Source organism: Chiloscyllium punctatum, chromosome 6, assembly GCF_047496795.1.
Source record: "Chiloscyllium punctatum isolate Juve2018m chromosome 6, sChiPun1.3, whole genome shotgun sequence".
NCBI classification, from domain to species: domain Eukaryota; kingdom Metazoa; phylum Chordata; class Chondrichthyes; order Orectolobiformes; family Hemiscylliidae; genus Chiloscyllium; species Chiloscyllium punctatum.
Genome location: NC_092744.1, coordinates 23,857,563 through 23,870,828, shown reverse-complemented (window position 1 = coordinate 23,870,828; position 13,266 = coordinate 23,857,563). Strand labels below are relative to the sequence as shown.

The 13,266-nt window shown below is 44.2% G+C and overlaps 1 protein-coding gene across 2 annotated transcripts in view; it reads left to right on the top strand.

Moving 5' to 3' along the window:
- Positions 1–13,266, top strand: part of fndc3ba (fibronectin type III domain containing 3Ba) — a 343,026-nt gene that overhangs the window by 312,887 nt on the left and 16,873 nt on the right. For both annotated transcript variants that reach the window (XM_072572145.1, XM_072572146.1), the window contains exon 25: positions 5,129–5,256. In XM_072572145.1, the coding sequence (XP_072428246.1) occupies positions 5,129–5,256 (128 nt within the window). The remainder of the gene's footprint in view (positions 1–5,128; positions 5,257–13,266) is intronic.

The window sequence follows — 13,266 nt, the reverse complement described above, 5'->3', positions numbered from 1 at the left end:
GCAATGTAGTCTTTTGGGTGAGTTTAATCTAGCTTACTCATTAACTCTTTCCTGGTGAGGGAATGCTACACAGTTAACTGGGCATTGGTCCTGCATTCACGGTGCAGGTGCCCATAAAAATGTGTTTGACACCCTTTTTGAATCCATAAACTGTGTGAGTGTTATATTTACAGTGGTATATATGTGGGAGTGGTATATTGACAGTGGTATATACGTGGAAGTGGTGTATTGACAGTGGTATATATGTGGGAGTGGTGTATTGACAGTGGTATATACGTGGAAGTGGTGTATTGACAGTGGTATATATGTGGGAGTGGTGTATTGACAGTGGTATATATGTGGGAGTAGTATATTGACAGTGGTATATATATGGGACTGGTATATTGACAGTGGTATATACGTGGAAGTGGTGTATTGACAGTGGTATATATGTGGGAGTGGTATATTGACAGTGGTATATATGTGGGACTGGTATATTGACAGTGGTATAAATGTGGGAGCGGTGTATTGACAGTGGTATATATGTGGGAGTAGTATATTGACAGTGGTATATATATGGGACTGGTATATTGACAGTGGTATAGATGTGGGACTGGTATATTGACAGTGGTATAAATGTGGGAGCGGTGTATTGACAGTGGTATATATGTGGGAGTAGTATTTTGACAGTGGTATATATGTGGGAGTAGTATTTTGACAGTGGTATATACATATGGGACTGGTATATTGACAGTGGTATATATGTGGGAGCGGTGTATTGACAGTGGTATAAATGTGGGAGTGGTATATTGACAGTGGTTTCTATGTGGGAGTGGTATATTGACTGGTATACATGTAGGAGCAGTGTATTGACTGTGGTATATATGTGGGAGTGGTAAATTGACAGTGGTATATATTTGGCTATGTATACTGACAGTAGTATCTATGTGGGAGTGGTGTTTTAACAGTGGTATACATGTGGGAGCAGTATATTTACAGTGGTATATATGTGACTATATATATTGACAGTAGTATATATGTGGGAGCAGTGTATTGACAGTGTTGTATATGTGGGAGTGGTATATTTACAGGAATGAAGCAGAGGCGAATGCACAAGATCTCACATTCTGTCCAATTCTCCTTCACAAGGTGTGCACAACTCAACATGACTTTGGTGTGATAGGCCAGAGAGATGGGCTCAAGTTCCATTTCCAGCTGCTCATAGTGATCTTCCACTTCACTAACAACATGATGAGCAACAACACATCCCGAATGTGTGTCTGTCTTGGTAGAGACCAGGAACTGTATGTCTCACTCTGCATAGACTCGGGACTTTGTACCTTTCACTGCACAGATGCGAGACTGTGTACCTTACACTGCACTGACTTGGGACTGTATACCTGTCTTTGTATAGACTTGGGACTGTGTGCCTGTCTTTGCGCAGATCTGGGAGTGTGTACCTCTCTTTGCATGCACTCAGGACTTTGTATCTCTCATTGTGCAGTCTCAGAACTGTGGACCTCTCTTTGCGCAGGCTCAAGACTGTGCACCTTTCACTGCGCAAACTCGGGAGTGTGTACGTGTCACTCCGCAGACTTGGGACTGTGTACCTGTCATTGCACAGACTCAGGACTGTGTACCTGTCACTGCACAGACTCAGAGCTGTACACCTGTCACTGCACAGACTCAGGACTGTGTACCTGAGTGCACAGTTTACTGCGCAAACTAAGGAGTGTGTACATGTCACTGCTCAGACACAGAGCTGTATACCTGTCATAGCACACATTCTGAACTGTGTGTCGCTGCACAGACTCTGGACTGTGTACCAGTCACTGCACTGACCTAGGACTGTATACCTGTCACTGCATAGACCCGGAACAGGGTCCCTGTCAATGCACAGACTCGGGACTGTGTACCAGTCACTGCACAGACTCGGGACTGTGTACCTGTCACTGCACAGACTCGGGAATGTGCACCTGTCACTGCACAGACTCGGGACTGTGTACCTGTCACTGCACAGACTCAGGACTGTGTACCAGTCACTGCGCAGACTCGGGACTGTGTACCTGTCACTGCACAGACTCGGGAATGTGTACCTGTAACTGCACAGACTCAGGACTGTGTACCAGTCACTGTGCAGACTCGGGACTGTGTACCAGTCACTGCACAGACTCGGGAATGTACACCTGTCACTGCACAGACTCGGGACTGTGTACCTGTCACTGCACAGACTCGGGAATGTGTACCTGTAACTGCACAGACTCGGGAATGTACACCTGTCACTGCACAGACTCAGGACTGTGTACCTGTCACTGCACAGACTCAGGACTGTGTACCAGTCACTGCACAGACTCGGGAATGTGTACCTGTCACTGCACAGACTCGGGACTGTGTACCTGTCACTGCACAGACTCGGGAATGTACACCTGTCACTGCACAGACTCGGGACTGTGCACCTGTCACTGCACAGACTCAGGACTGTGTACCAGTCACTGCACAGACTCGGGAATGTGTACCTGTCACTGCACAGACTCGGGACTATACCTTTCACTGTGCACACTCAGGACTGTGTATCCGTCACTGCACAGACTTGGGTCAGTGTACATTTTACAGAGCAAACTTGGGAGTATGTAGGTGTCACTGCGCAGACTCGGGACTGTGTACCTGTGTGTGCACAGACTCAGAGCTGTATACCTGTCACAGCACAGAACTGTGTGTCTGTCACTGCACATACTGGGGACTGTGTACCTTTGACTGTACAGACCCAAGACTGTGTACCTGTCACTGTGCAGACCCGGGATTGTGTACCTTTCACTGCGCAGACTCAGGACTGTGTACCTGTCACTGCGCAGATTCTGGACTGTATACCTGTAACTGCACAGATGTAGGATTGTGTATCTGTCACTGCACAGACTGGGACTGTGTACCTGTCAGTGCGCAGACTCGGGACTGTGTACCTGGCACTACGTAGACTCAGGACTGTGTACTTGTCAGTGTGCACACTAGGGACTGTGTACCTGTCACTGAATAGACTCAGGATTGTGTACCTGTCACTGCAGAAATTCAGGACTGTGTACCTGTCAGTGTGCGGACTTGGGACTGTATACCTATAATTGCAGAGACTCGGTACTGGTAGTCTTTCACTGTGTACACTTGGATCTGTGTATTGATTTGATTTGATTTGATTTATTTTGTTTTATGGAGTTACATGTACCTAAGTACAGTGAAAGATTTTGTTTTGTGAGGCAGACCATAGCAAATAAGGATATACAGATCAGAGAATACTTACAGTGAGGCATATAAGGTTACAACTGCACTGCAAGTGCACAAAGTAAGATCAACATTATTTGAAGTTGGGCAGCACCACCCAGCAATCTAATAACAGCGGGGAAGAAGCTGTTCTTGAACTTATTGGTGTGTGCATTCAAGCTTCTTTATTTTCTGCCTGATGGAAGAGGTTAGAAGAGGGTTTTACTAGGGTGAGAGGCGTCTTTGATAATGTTGGCAGACTTTCCATGACAACTGGTCACCGTGGAAACTTGGGACTCTGTCTCTGTCACCATGGAGCCTTGGGACTGTATATCTAAAATTGTCTCAGGTCTTTACTTGGGCAAGAACCTGTTCTAAGTTGCAGTCTGCAGCAAACATTCAATCAGCTGGTCGCAGCAGTTTGCTGAGACTTCAATCAAAGTGTCCTTCCTACTGGGCCGAGGGAGAGTCAGCCAGGACTGGGTTTGTTCTCTGCTTCTAAATAATCAAGCCCAGCCTTTGAACGGACAGTGCCCTCTTGAAACCTGATGATTCCCGTGGCTCCCTGAGTGCACAGCGTTCAGGGTTACATTACCTGGGTTGCATTTGCACAGATCACATTGCTCCTGGAATTCTTGACCTAAGACCAAATTGGCACCACTTTGCGAATCTCCCAAAACACTCACTGCTACAACAGTGCCCCGGCAGCACTACGTGCACCAGAGTGACCCAACCCATTTTCTGAATGTATGGGCGGAGCACCTCTTGCCTCTGGGTCAGAGGGTTGAGTTAAAGTCCCACTGTGAAGAGGCCAATGTGTAACCCATGCTCATGCCCTCAATGTAGTAAAAACAATGACTGCAGATGCTGGAAACCAAATACTGGATTAGTGGTGCTGGAAGAGCACAGCAGTTCAGGCAGCATCCAACGAGCAGCGAAATCAACGTTTCGGGCAAAAGCCCTTCATCAGGAATCCTTTTGCCCGAAACGTCGATTTCGCTGCTCGTTGGATGCTGTCTGAACTGCCTGGTGCTCTTCTAGCACCACTAATCCAGCCCTTAATGTAGTGCTGAGTGAGAGTGCCACACTGATGGTGGTGCTGCCTTTTCCATGAGCAGTCTGATTCAGGCCCGGTTCCTTCTCAGGTGAATGTGAAAGACTGAGTATTTTGAAGAAGAGCAGGGGATGATACCCCCGGAGACTGAGACTGTAATATAGATGTCGTGGCAGTAAAAACTGACACTTCACACCTCAGAGCCACTCCCTGGCTGTAAAAAGACAACAACAATGGCTTTGACGAAGAAATAGCTTCGAGGACAGAGGAATGAAGGCCCGAACACAAACCACCAATTAACTTGCTAAAATCCATGATAAGTGAGTCCATTGGAGAAAAAAAAACACAAAACATAAACGGTCAAAATCTTTTGAAAGCCATTTCTTCTCCCAGCATGTTAAGACTTTCATTCAACAATTTCAACTGTAGGTTCGAAAGCCCCATTGGTACATAATGGGTGACTTTATTCCAGTGCAATTTTTTTTAACCTGTATTTTTTTTTCTTAAGTGTTGCATTGAAATACAAATCTTATTGACTTTTTTAAGCAAAACATTAATTAATTCTCCACAGCTTCCACATTCGTTGGAATTTCAAAATTTCATTCACTGACATTTCCTGATTTTGTATCTTTGTTGTTCACTTAATCATCAGAAGCATGTTTTGCAGAGAAAATAGTTGGTAACTGATGCTTAGGCAATATAATCAGTTGAAGACTAAAAACAGGTAGTTTGATCTTCATTGTTAGTCTCTGTCAAGTCAAATTGATTTTCCTAGTGCATCCAGCGTAGACATGGGTCATTAGCTGCAGCGCAAATAAACAGCCTTTGTGCCCTTGTTTCTTTCAGCTCCACGGGTCACTCAACTGGAAGGAACCGCCTGTGAGGTCACGTGGGAAGGTGTCCCACCAATGAGAGGCGATCCGATGAGTTACATTCTCCAAGTCACACTGGGCAGGGAGTTGGACTACAAACAGGTAAGGGTGAGGGTAGGTGGTTACTGACTGGCATGGGGAGGGCATTTCTGAAGCATCTGGCACCACCAACCATAAACGCTTGGGTGAAGAAGATGCTTGGAATGGGAATGCTACTGGCCTCGCTTCAAGATCACGAGTTGCCATCTCCTGAACTCAACTGAAGCTTGATTTAAGGTTCTGGGTACACCTGGTGCACATTGAGAAGGGACTTCCCTCTTGCCTGTTGAGGAGGAGGTTCGCCCAGTGCCCATTGCGAATGAGGCTGTCTTGGTGCCCATTGAGTGTGGCGCTCCCTTGGTGCCCATTGAGTATGGGACTCTCTTGGTGTTCATTGAGAAGAGAGATCGCCTGGTGTTCATTGAGAAGGCATGCCTCTGGAACCTTCTGAACAGTTTGTGTCAACTTTGCAAACCATTGAAATTGTTCTTAACTTTATCCCAATCCAAGTAATCAATGGAACAATAATTTTAAGAAGTAAATTCTACGTTTTAAGTTATTTCCCTTGTCCTGCCAAGAACTGTCTGTGCTAGCTTTATATTGCCTGTGATGACCTGACCCAACAAGGATGTATCCATCATAGTCTTGAAGTTGTCCACTAATATTTGGAATGCGTTTTCACACAAAAGGCTGGGGATATTGACTATGCATTGCCATTTTCAACACTTGTGGTGGATAAATCTTTTGTTGGGTCAGATCATCAAGGGATGATGTGGAAAAGTAGCTGAGTGAAGTTGAGATACAGATCAGACGTGATCTAATTGCATTCTGGAACAGACCTGAGAGGCTGAATGGCCTCCTCCTGTTCCCAGTTCTCACCAATTGGTGGGATGTCCAGAGAATAAAAGAAGAGTGGAAGTGACAGGAGAGGCCGGGTTAACCTGAGATTCTGTGCTGTGATGTGCAAGGCTCATTCATCAGGCAAGTCTTTCAACTCTAGCCCCTTCACGTAAAAAAAAGAATACTAAAGGAAGATTTAACAGAAATAATAATAATAGAGTCAGGTGTTCTGGCTCTCTACTGCAATTATGAAGAATCTTGATACAGTAAATTGGAGGAGTCTCTGTAGACTGGCAGGAGGGTCCATAATCAGAGAAGACAGAATAAATATTGGTGTCAGCTAAACAGAGGTAAAGTCATCATAGCCTTCCCAGACTATTGAGCTGTTCTGTCATCAGAGAGAGGGGACTGGTGTTGGTTAACCAGAGGGTCATGACATCTTAGTCGGGGGGTGGGAGGTGTTTCTGAGAAGACAGGACCAGCTGGTACGGCAATTGAACCCACACTGTTGGTGTCACTCTGCATCCTAAACCAGCCATCCAGCCAACTGAACTAACCAACCCCCTTGACCACTACAGCTAGAAATGTATTAACCTTAGTTGTTTAATGGTATGATCCTGAGCCCAGTAAATCAGGCAGATTGCAGGTTTGATTGACTGATGGCCAAGCTAGCAGTGTGTTGGCCACACTTTGGGCCTGAGCTAAGATGGGGCAAGTATAGGATTGAGAAACCTTTGGTTGCCAAATAACCTGCGCCCAGTCACCTCATAAACCTTCACAGGGTGAACTTACAAGGCATTCAAGGTGCCCCCCACAACCCAACTCAATTTAGAACATGATTTGGTCAAGGTGTTTTAAGGTGCTAACAGAATTCAATGGGATGGATGCACAGAAACTATTTCCTTTGATGAAAATCTGGAATTCTCTCCATTGCAATTGCGTCAGCCATGAGCTTATCGAATAATGCAATAGGCTTGAGGGGCTTAGTGGCCTTCTGCTGTTCCTGGCCCATGTGTTTGTAAAAACCTTTCGAGTCTGGGGCTCAATTGGGATTTCCAAGATTTTCATTCAGGAAGGAATCAAGTGTAATCGAACAGAGGCAAATTAATAGAGAAGAAGAAACAGATCAGCCAAAATCTAACAGAATGGGAAAACCAGCCCAAGGAGCTGAGCGGCCTGTTGTTTCTGTGTCTATATATAGAGAGGAGAGGAGAAGTAAGGGTTAAATCTGTTCCTTTTGCACAGAATGCAGGAACAATAAATCAAATTGGGAAATCAAGGGATCGTTTGCAGAGTGTCTTCAATTCCCTAATGTACAGTATTGGTGAGTGAAAGGTGTGTATCAGCTTGCAGTGGCCCTGGAAAATTTATGGTGTCCCTTGATTGCAAACTGAGCCTGTTGCTATGACAACGATATCTACATGAGGCCTTCACCAGCGTCATAGCCTCTTCAGTAGTAAACAATGATTAGGAACCAGGAAGCTGTTCAAAGTTGTTGACGAATGTTTTCTAGACTTTGTTTAGAATTAGAAAATGTTTTTTTGTTTGTTCCTCGATGTAGTGAATAGAGAAGAGGAAGGGGAATAGGCACAAGCCATCTAACATTGTAAAGCAGTAACTCAGAGAATCCAAAGGACAATGTTATCTATGCTTGCTGATATTAAAAGTGTTGCTCTTATCGAAGACACAGAGTTATCCTTTTTATTCATGATCTGCTTTTGTTGCTTTTCTTGCCAATGCCAATCACATCAATCCCCTTTCCAAATCTTCCTAACACACATTGGCTACTTCAGGCAGAGAGTTTGGATAAGTGGAGCATTTTCAGAATGGCAACCATAACTAGCGGAGTGCCACAGGGATCAGTGCTGGGGTCACAATTATTTATGATGAATGTTAACGACTTGAATGAGGAAAATGAATTTAGTTGAGTTTGTAGATATTACAAAAATAAGTGGGAAGGCAAGTAGTGACACAAGAATCTGCAGAGCGATACAGGTTAAATGAGTTGTCAAAAACTTGGCAGGTGGATTACAATGTGGGAAAATGTGAGGTAATGTGCTTTGGCAGGAAGAATAGAATTGAATGTCATTAATGGAGAAAGGCTGCAGAAAGCTCCAGAACAGTGAGTCATTGTATAAGCATCACAAAGAGCTAGCATCCAAGTTCAGCTGATAGTAGGGAAGGCAAATGGAATGTTGGCTTTTATTTCACAGAGTGGAGTACAGAAGAAGGGAAGTCTTGCTAAAACTGTACAAGGCAATAGTTAGATCACATCTGGAATACTGTGTACTTTTTTGGACCCCTTATCGAAAGAGAGATATACTGGCTTTGGAGGCAGTCCAGAGAAAGGTCACAAGATTGATCCTGAATGCAGAGTGACTGTCTTATGAGGAGAGTTGGAGTCAGCTCAGCTTGTCCTCATTGGAATTTAGAAGCATGAGAGGTGACCTTATTAAACCATACAAGATGTTCAGGTGCCTTGACAAGGTAAGTGCTGTGAGGCTGTTTCCCCTTGTGGAAGAATCCAGGACCAGAGAGAAAACTGTTAACACATTGAAGACAGAGATGAAGAGGAATTTCTTCTGTCTGAGGGTAATGAATGTGTGGAATTCTTTACTGCAAAGATCTGTTGAGGTTGTGTCATTTAATATATTTGAGGCTGAGATAGACTTTTAATTAGTGATTGATTCAAGGGTCATAGGGCAAAGCTGGGAAAGTGGAGTTGAGGACTAACAGATTAGTCATAATCTCAGTGATTGGCGGAGCTGAATACTCAGCATCTGCTGTTATATCTTATGATGTTATGTTATTCGAATCCCTGGGACAAACACCCTTCAAAATTGGATTGGCAACTCTGGTTGACTGTATTTTTGGGGTTTTGGGATATGACATCTCAGCCGCAATTCCTAGCCCCGCATCACTCTGGCCATCAGTCTCCCACCAGGTCACAAGTCACATGCCTTCACACAGCCAGTTAGAAAGTGAGAGGGTCCTTTACCACCTGATGGGTGAATCTTAGTGGCCTGTTCGATGTCAGCTTTTTGCCCATCTCCAAAATTTTAACAATGAAATATTTGGAATTAGTCATTCCCACACATAGAGTTACAGGAATCAGACAAAGCTCTCCATAATCTATTCTGTCCACACCAGTATTAGATTAGATTAGATTACTTACAGTGTGGAAAGAGGCCCTTTGGCCCAACCAGTCCACACCGACCCGCCGAAGCGCAACCCACCCATTCCCCTACATTTACCCCTTTACCTAACACTACAGGCAATTTAGCATGGCTTCAAGAACTCACCACCACACATGGACCTCAGAGGCCCACACAGACAAAAGCAAAATTAGTGGAGAGCTCTGCTCACAGGTGGTGGTGGTGTCCCTGTGTATCCGCTGCCCGTCTCCTTCCAGCTAGTAGAGTTTCCAGGTTTGGAAGGTGCTGGCAGAGGAGCCTTAGTGAATTACTGCTGCATCTATGGCACCAGTTCATATAGGGGAAAGTGAGGACTGTAGATGCTGGACATTAGAGTCAAGAGTGTGGTGCTGGAAAAGCACAGCAGGTCAGGCAGCATCTGAGGAGGAGAATCGATGTTCCGGGCATAAGCCCTTCATCAGGAATGAGCTCATTCCTGATGAAGGCTTATGCCAGAAATATCAATTCTCCTGCTCCTCAGATGCTGCCTGACTTGCTGTGGTTTTCCAGCACCACACTCTTGACCAGTTCATATCGGATTGCCATCATCTTCTACTCCAGATAGGATTCCATCACAGGAGCCAAACAGCAGCCATGAGGATAGACGTCAAATGAAATGGCCAAATCAGCTTAAACCATCTATCACTGACCACAGAGTGAAACTCTAGGCTGTTTGGAGTACTTTTCCTCCTTCCTTTGTTCATGCTTTTCCTACCTGAGGGGATTATGGTTTATGAATACTTTCTTCAACATCTCCTGGTCTCAGATATCCTCTCCTTCCCTGGAGGCTGCCTCCTCCAAATCCTCTGGAATCAGGGCTATTTATCTGTGTCTTGACCTTACTATCTCTGTTTCCTGGTACTGCTCAGCCCAGCATTCCTGTGGGCCAAATGCTGGCAAATGGAACTGGATTAGTTCAGGATATCTGATTGGAATGAATGAGCCTATTTCTGTACTGTACATCTCTGTGACTGGATAGAAATTGCAAGCATCCAAGAAGCCTCAGGAGAGGAAACAGGGGTAGTATGGGGACGCAGTCAGCTTTTAATCACTCAGCTTTAACTGGATATCCCCATACTATCTCTGTTTCCTCTCGTGAGGCTCTTGGATACTTCCATTCTCTATCCAATCACAGAGATGTACAGCACAGAAACAGACTCATTCATGCCAATCAGATATCCTATACTAAGCCAGTCCCATTTGTCAGCATGTGGCCCATATCCCTCTAAACCCTTCTCATTCCTATACCCTTTGAGTTGCCTTTTAAATATTGCAGTTGTATCAGCCTCTACCACTTTCTCTGGCAGCTTGTTCCATACACAAAGTGCATGAAAACGTTGCCCCTTAGGTCCCTTTTAAACCTATGCCCTCTAGTTTTAGACTCCCCTGGAAAAAAGACCTTGACATTTATCCTATCCATGTCCTTCATAACTTTATAAACTCCTGTAAGGTCCCTCTCAGTCTCCAACACTCCAGGGGAAATAGCTCCAGCCTATTCAGCCTCTCCCTGTAATTCAAATCTTCCAACCCTGGCAACATCCTTGTAATTATTTTCTGAGCGCTTTCAAGTTTCGCAACATCTTCCCTGTAGCAAGGAGACCATAACTGAACACAGTATTCCTAAAGCGGCTCAGTAAACTGATGTTCGAAACTTTGTTAAAAAAAAGCTTTTGAATGTCGCAGTGTTTTTTTTCATTCTGACCACTACTTGTAGCAGTGTCCAGGAGATTCATCTCAGAAGTCCTGGAGCCTCGGCATTACTTCCCTGATTTTAAAAACAAAATTAAATCAGTTCCTGAACGACATGTCTCCTTGTTTGTGAAATTGGCTCCGTACTGGCTAGTTGTTTGAATTGAAGGTCGCAAACTCTACAAGATTGTTTTCCAGACTACAGGAGGTAACCAAAAAGCTGGAGTTTAAGCCTTTTGTTCAGGGAATATGGGTTCAAATCCCACTGTGACAGATAGTGAAAGTTGAATTCAAGTTAAAATAAAAGTGAGACCAAGGGTAACCACATGTCAATAATTGAAAACAGAACCATCTGGTTCACTCAAGCCCTTCAGGGAAGCAAATCTGCCGTTCCTACACAGTCTGGCCAACGCATGACTCCAGACCTGCAGCAACATGGTTGACACTGGGTAATTAAGGATAATAAATGCTGACCTATCCAGTGATGCCCATATTCTGTAGTGCAAGCTGGCATGTAGATGTGCCAATGTTAAATGAAGTTAATATCAGCTATGGAGTATAACATTTCCACAGGTTTGTCTAGCACCAATAATATTGCAAAAATATCCCAAGGTACTTCACAGAAGTGTTATCAATCAAAACTTTAACCCGAGTCATAGAAAAAAAGGATATTTGAACAGGTGATGAAAAGCTTGGTCAAAAAGATAGTTGTTTTTAATGCACTCATGAGACATGGTTGTCATTTATGGCCTGTCTCGAGTTGCCTTTGAACTGAGTGGCTTGCTAGGCCATTTCAGAGAGCAGTTGAGAACCAACCACATTGCTGTGGGTCTGGAGTCAAATGTAGACCAGATCATGTAAGGCTGGCAGATTTCCTTCCCCAAAGGACATTAGTGAACCAAATGGGTTTTTCCACCAATTGGACAAGGGATTCATGGTCATCAGCAGATTCATAATTCCAGATTAATTTGGAATTCAAATTCCAATATCTGCTGTGGCAGGATTTGAACCGAGGTCCCTAGAACATTCACTGAGTTAATGGATTAATAGTCTAGTAATACTACCACAGGACCATCGTCTCCCCTTGTTTGATGACAAAGAGGGTGAGCTGAAAATGTGTTGCTGGAAAAGCGCAGCAGGTCAGGCAGCATCCAAGGAGCAGGAGAATCAACATTTCGGGCATGAGCCCTTCTTCAGGAATGATTCCTGAAGAAGGGCTCATGCCCGAAACGTTGATTCTCCTGCTCCTTGGATGCTGCCTGACCTGCTGCGCTTTTCCAGCAACACATTTTCAGCTCTGATCTCCAGCATCTGCAGTCCTCACTTTCTCCGACAAAGAGAGTGAGAAAGGCAGAAAGATTTAGAGAGGAAATAGAGACATTGAGTCCCTGGGCAGCTGAAGACATGTTTTTCAATAGTGAAGAATTTAAACTGTGAATATTCAGGAGTCTGGAATTGAAGGAGCACAGATATCTCAGGGTTATGGCACTTTACAGAGATAGACTAAGGTGAGGGCATGAGAGATTTGAAAATAAGGCTGAAGGTACTTCAAAGTAAATGACGTAAACCTGGTTATGATGGAGATGTGAGGACAGTTTGGTTCCATGGTTCATTCTCTGACAATAATTTAGATAACCTTCCACTCCGCAATGTTGGATTAAACCCCAAGATCAGTATTGATCATATTGAAAGGTGGAGTAGCTTGATGGGCTAAATAGCCTCTTATTTCTTGTGTCTTAAACCAAATTGACTAATAGTTAATTGTTTGTAATTTAATATTGAGATCCTTGCTCAAAGCTATGGTGCTCGGGTATTTGTACTTTATATTTTGAATTGATGGCAGTGGTTTCTAGCAGGCTCATTCATCAGACTAATGGCTTTAACTGTAGTGTGTCAATTTGTTGCACTAATGCGTTGTAAGGTTTCATCAGCCACTGCACAGATCCATGAAGTTTCATACCAACACTACTCAAAGCTGGTTCGGAAAGTAGCATTATAACAAGAAATCTTGCAGGACCTGCAACAACAGAGACCTATGGTATTACTGGGGCAGTGCAAACAGAATATGGATTAATAGGCTCGGGGCTAAAGGAAGGTATATGAGCCAGGGGATCAGTGCTGTGTGCACCTTTACCGGCAAACGTGACAGTTGTTTTACAAAGTTGAAAATAGCACAACACAACGAGCTTTTGAAGCACAGCTGCTTCATCAGGACCTTCATCAATCATCTGATGGAGGAGTGGCACTCTGAAAGCTAGTGCTTCCAAATAAATCTGTTGGACTATAACCTGGTGTTTTGTGATTTTTAACTTTATCCTGCCCAGTCCAACACTGGCACCTCCAAGTCAGG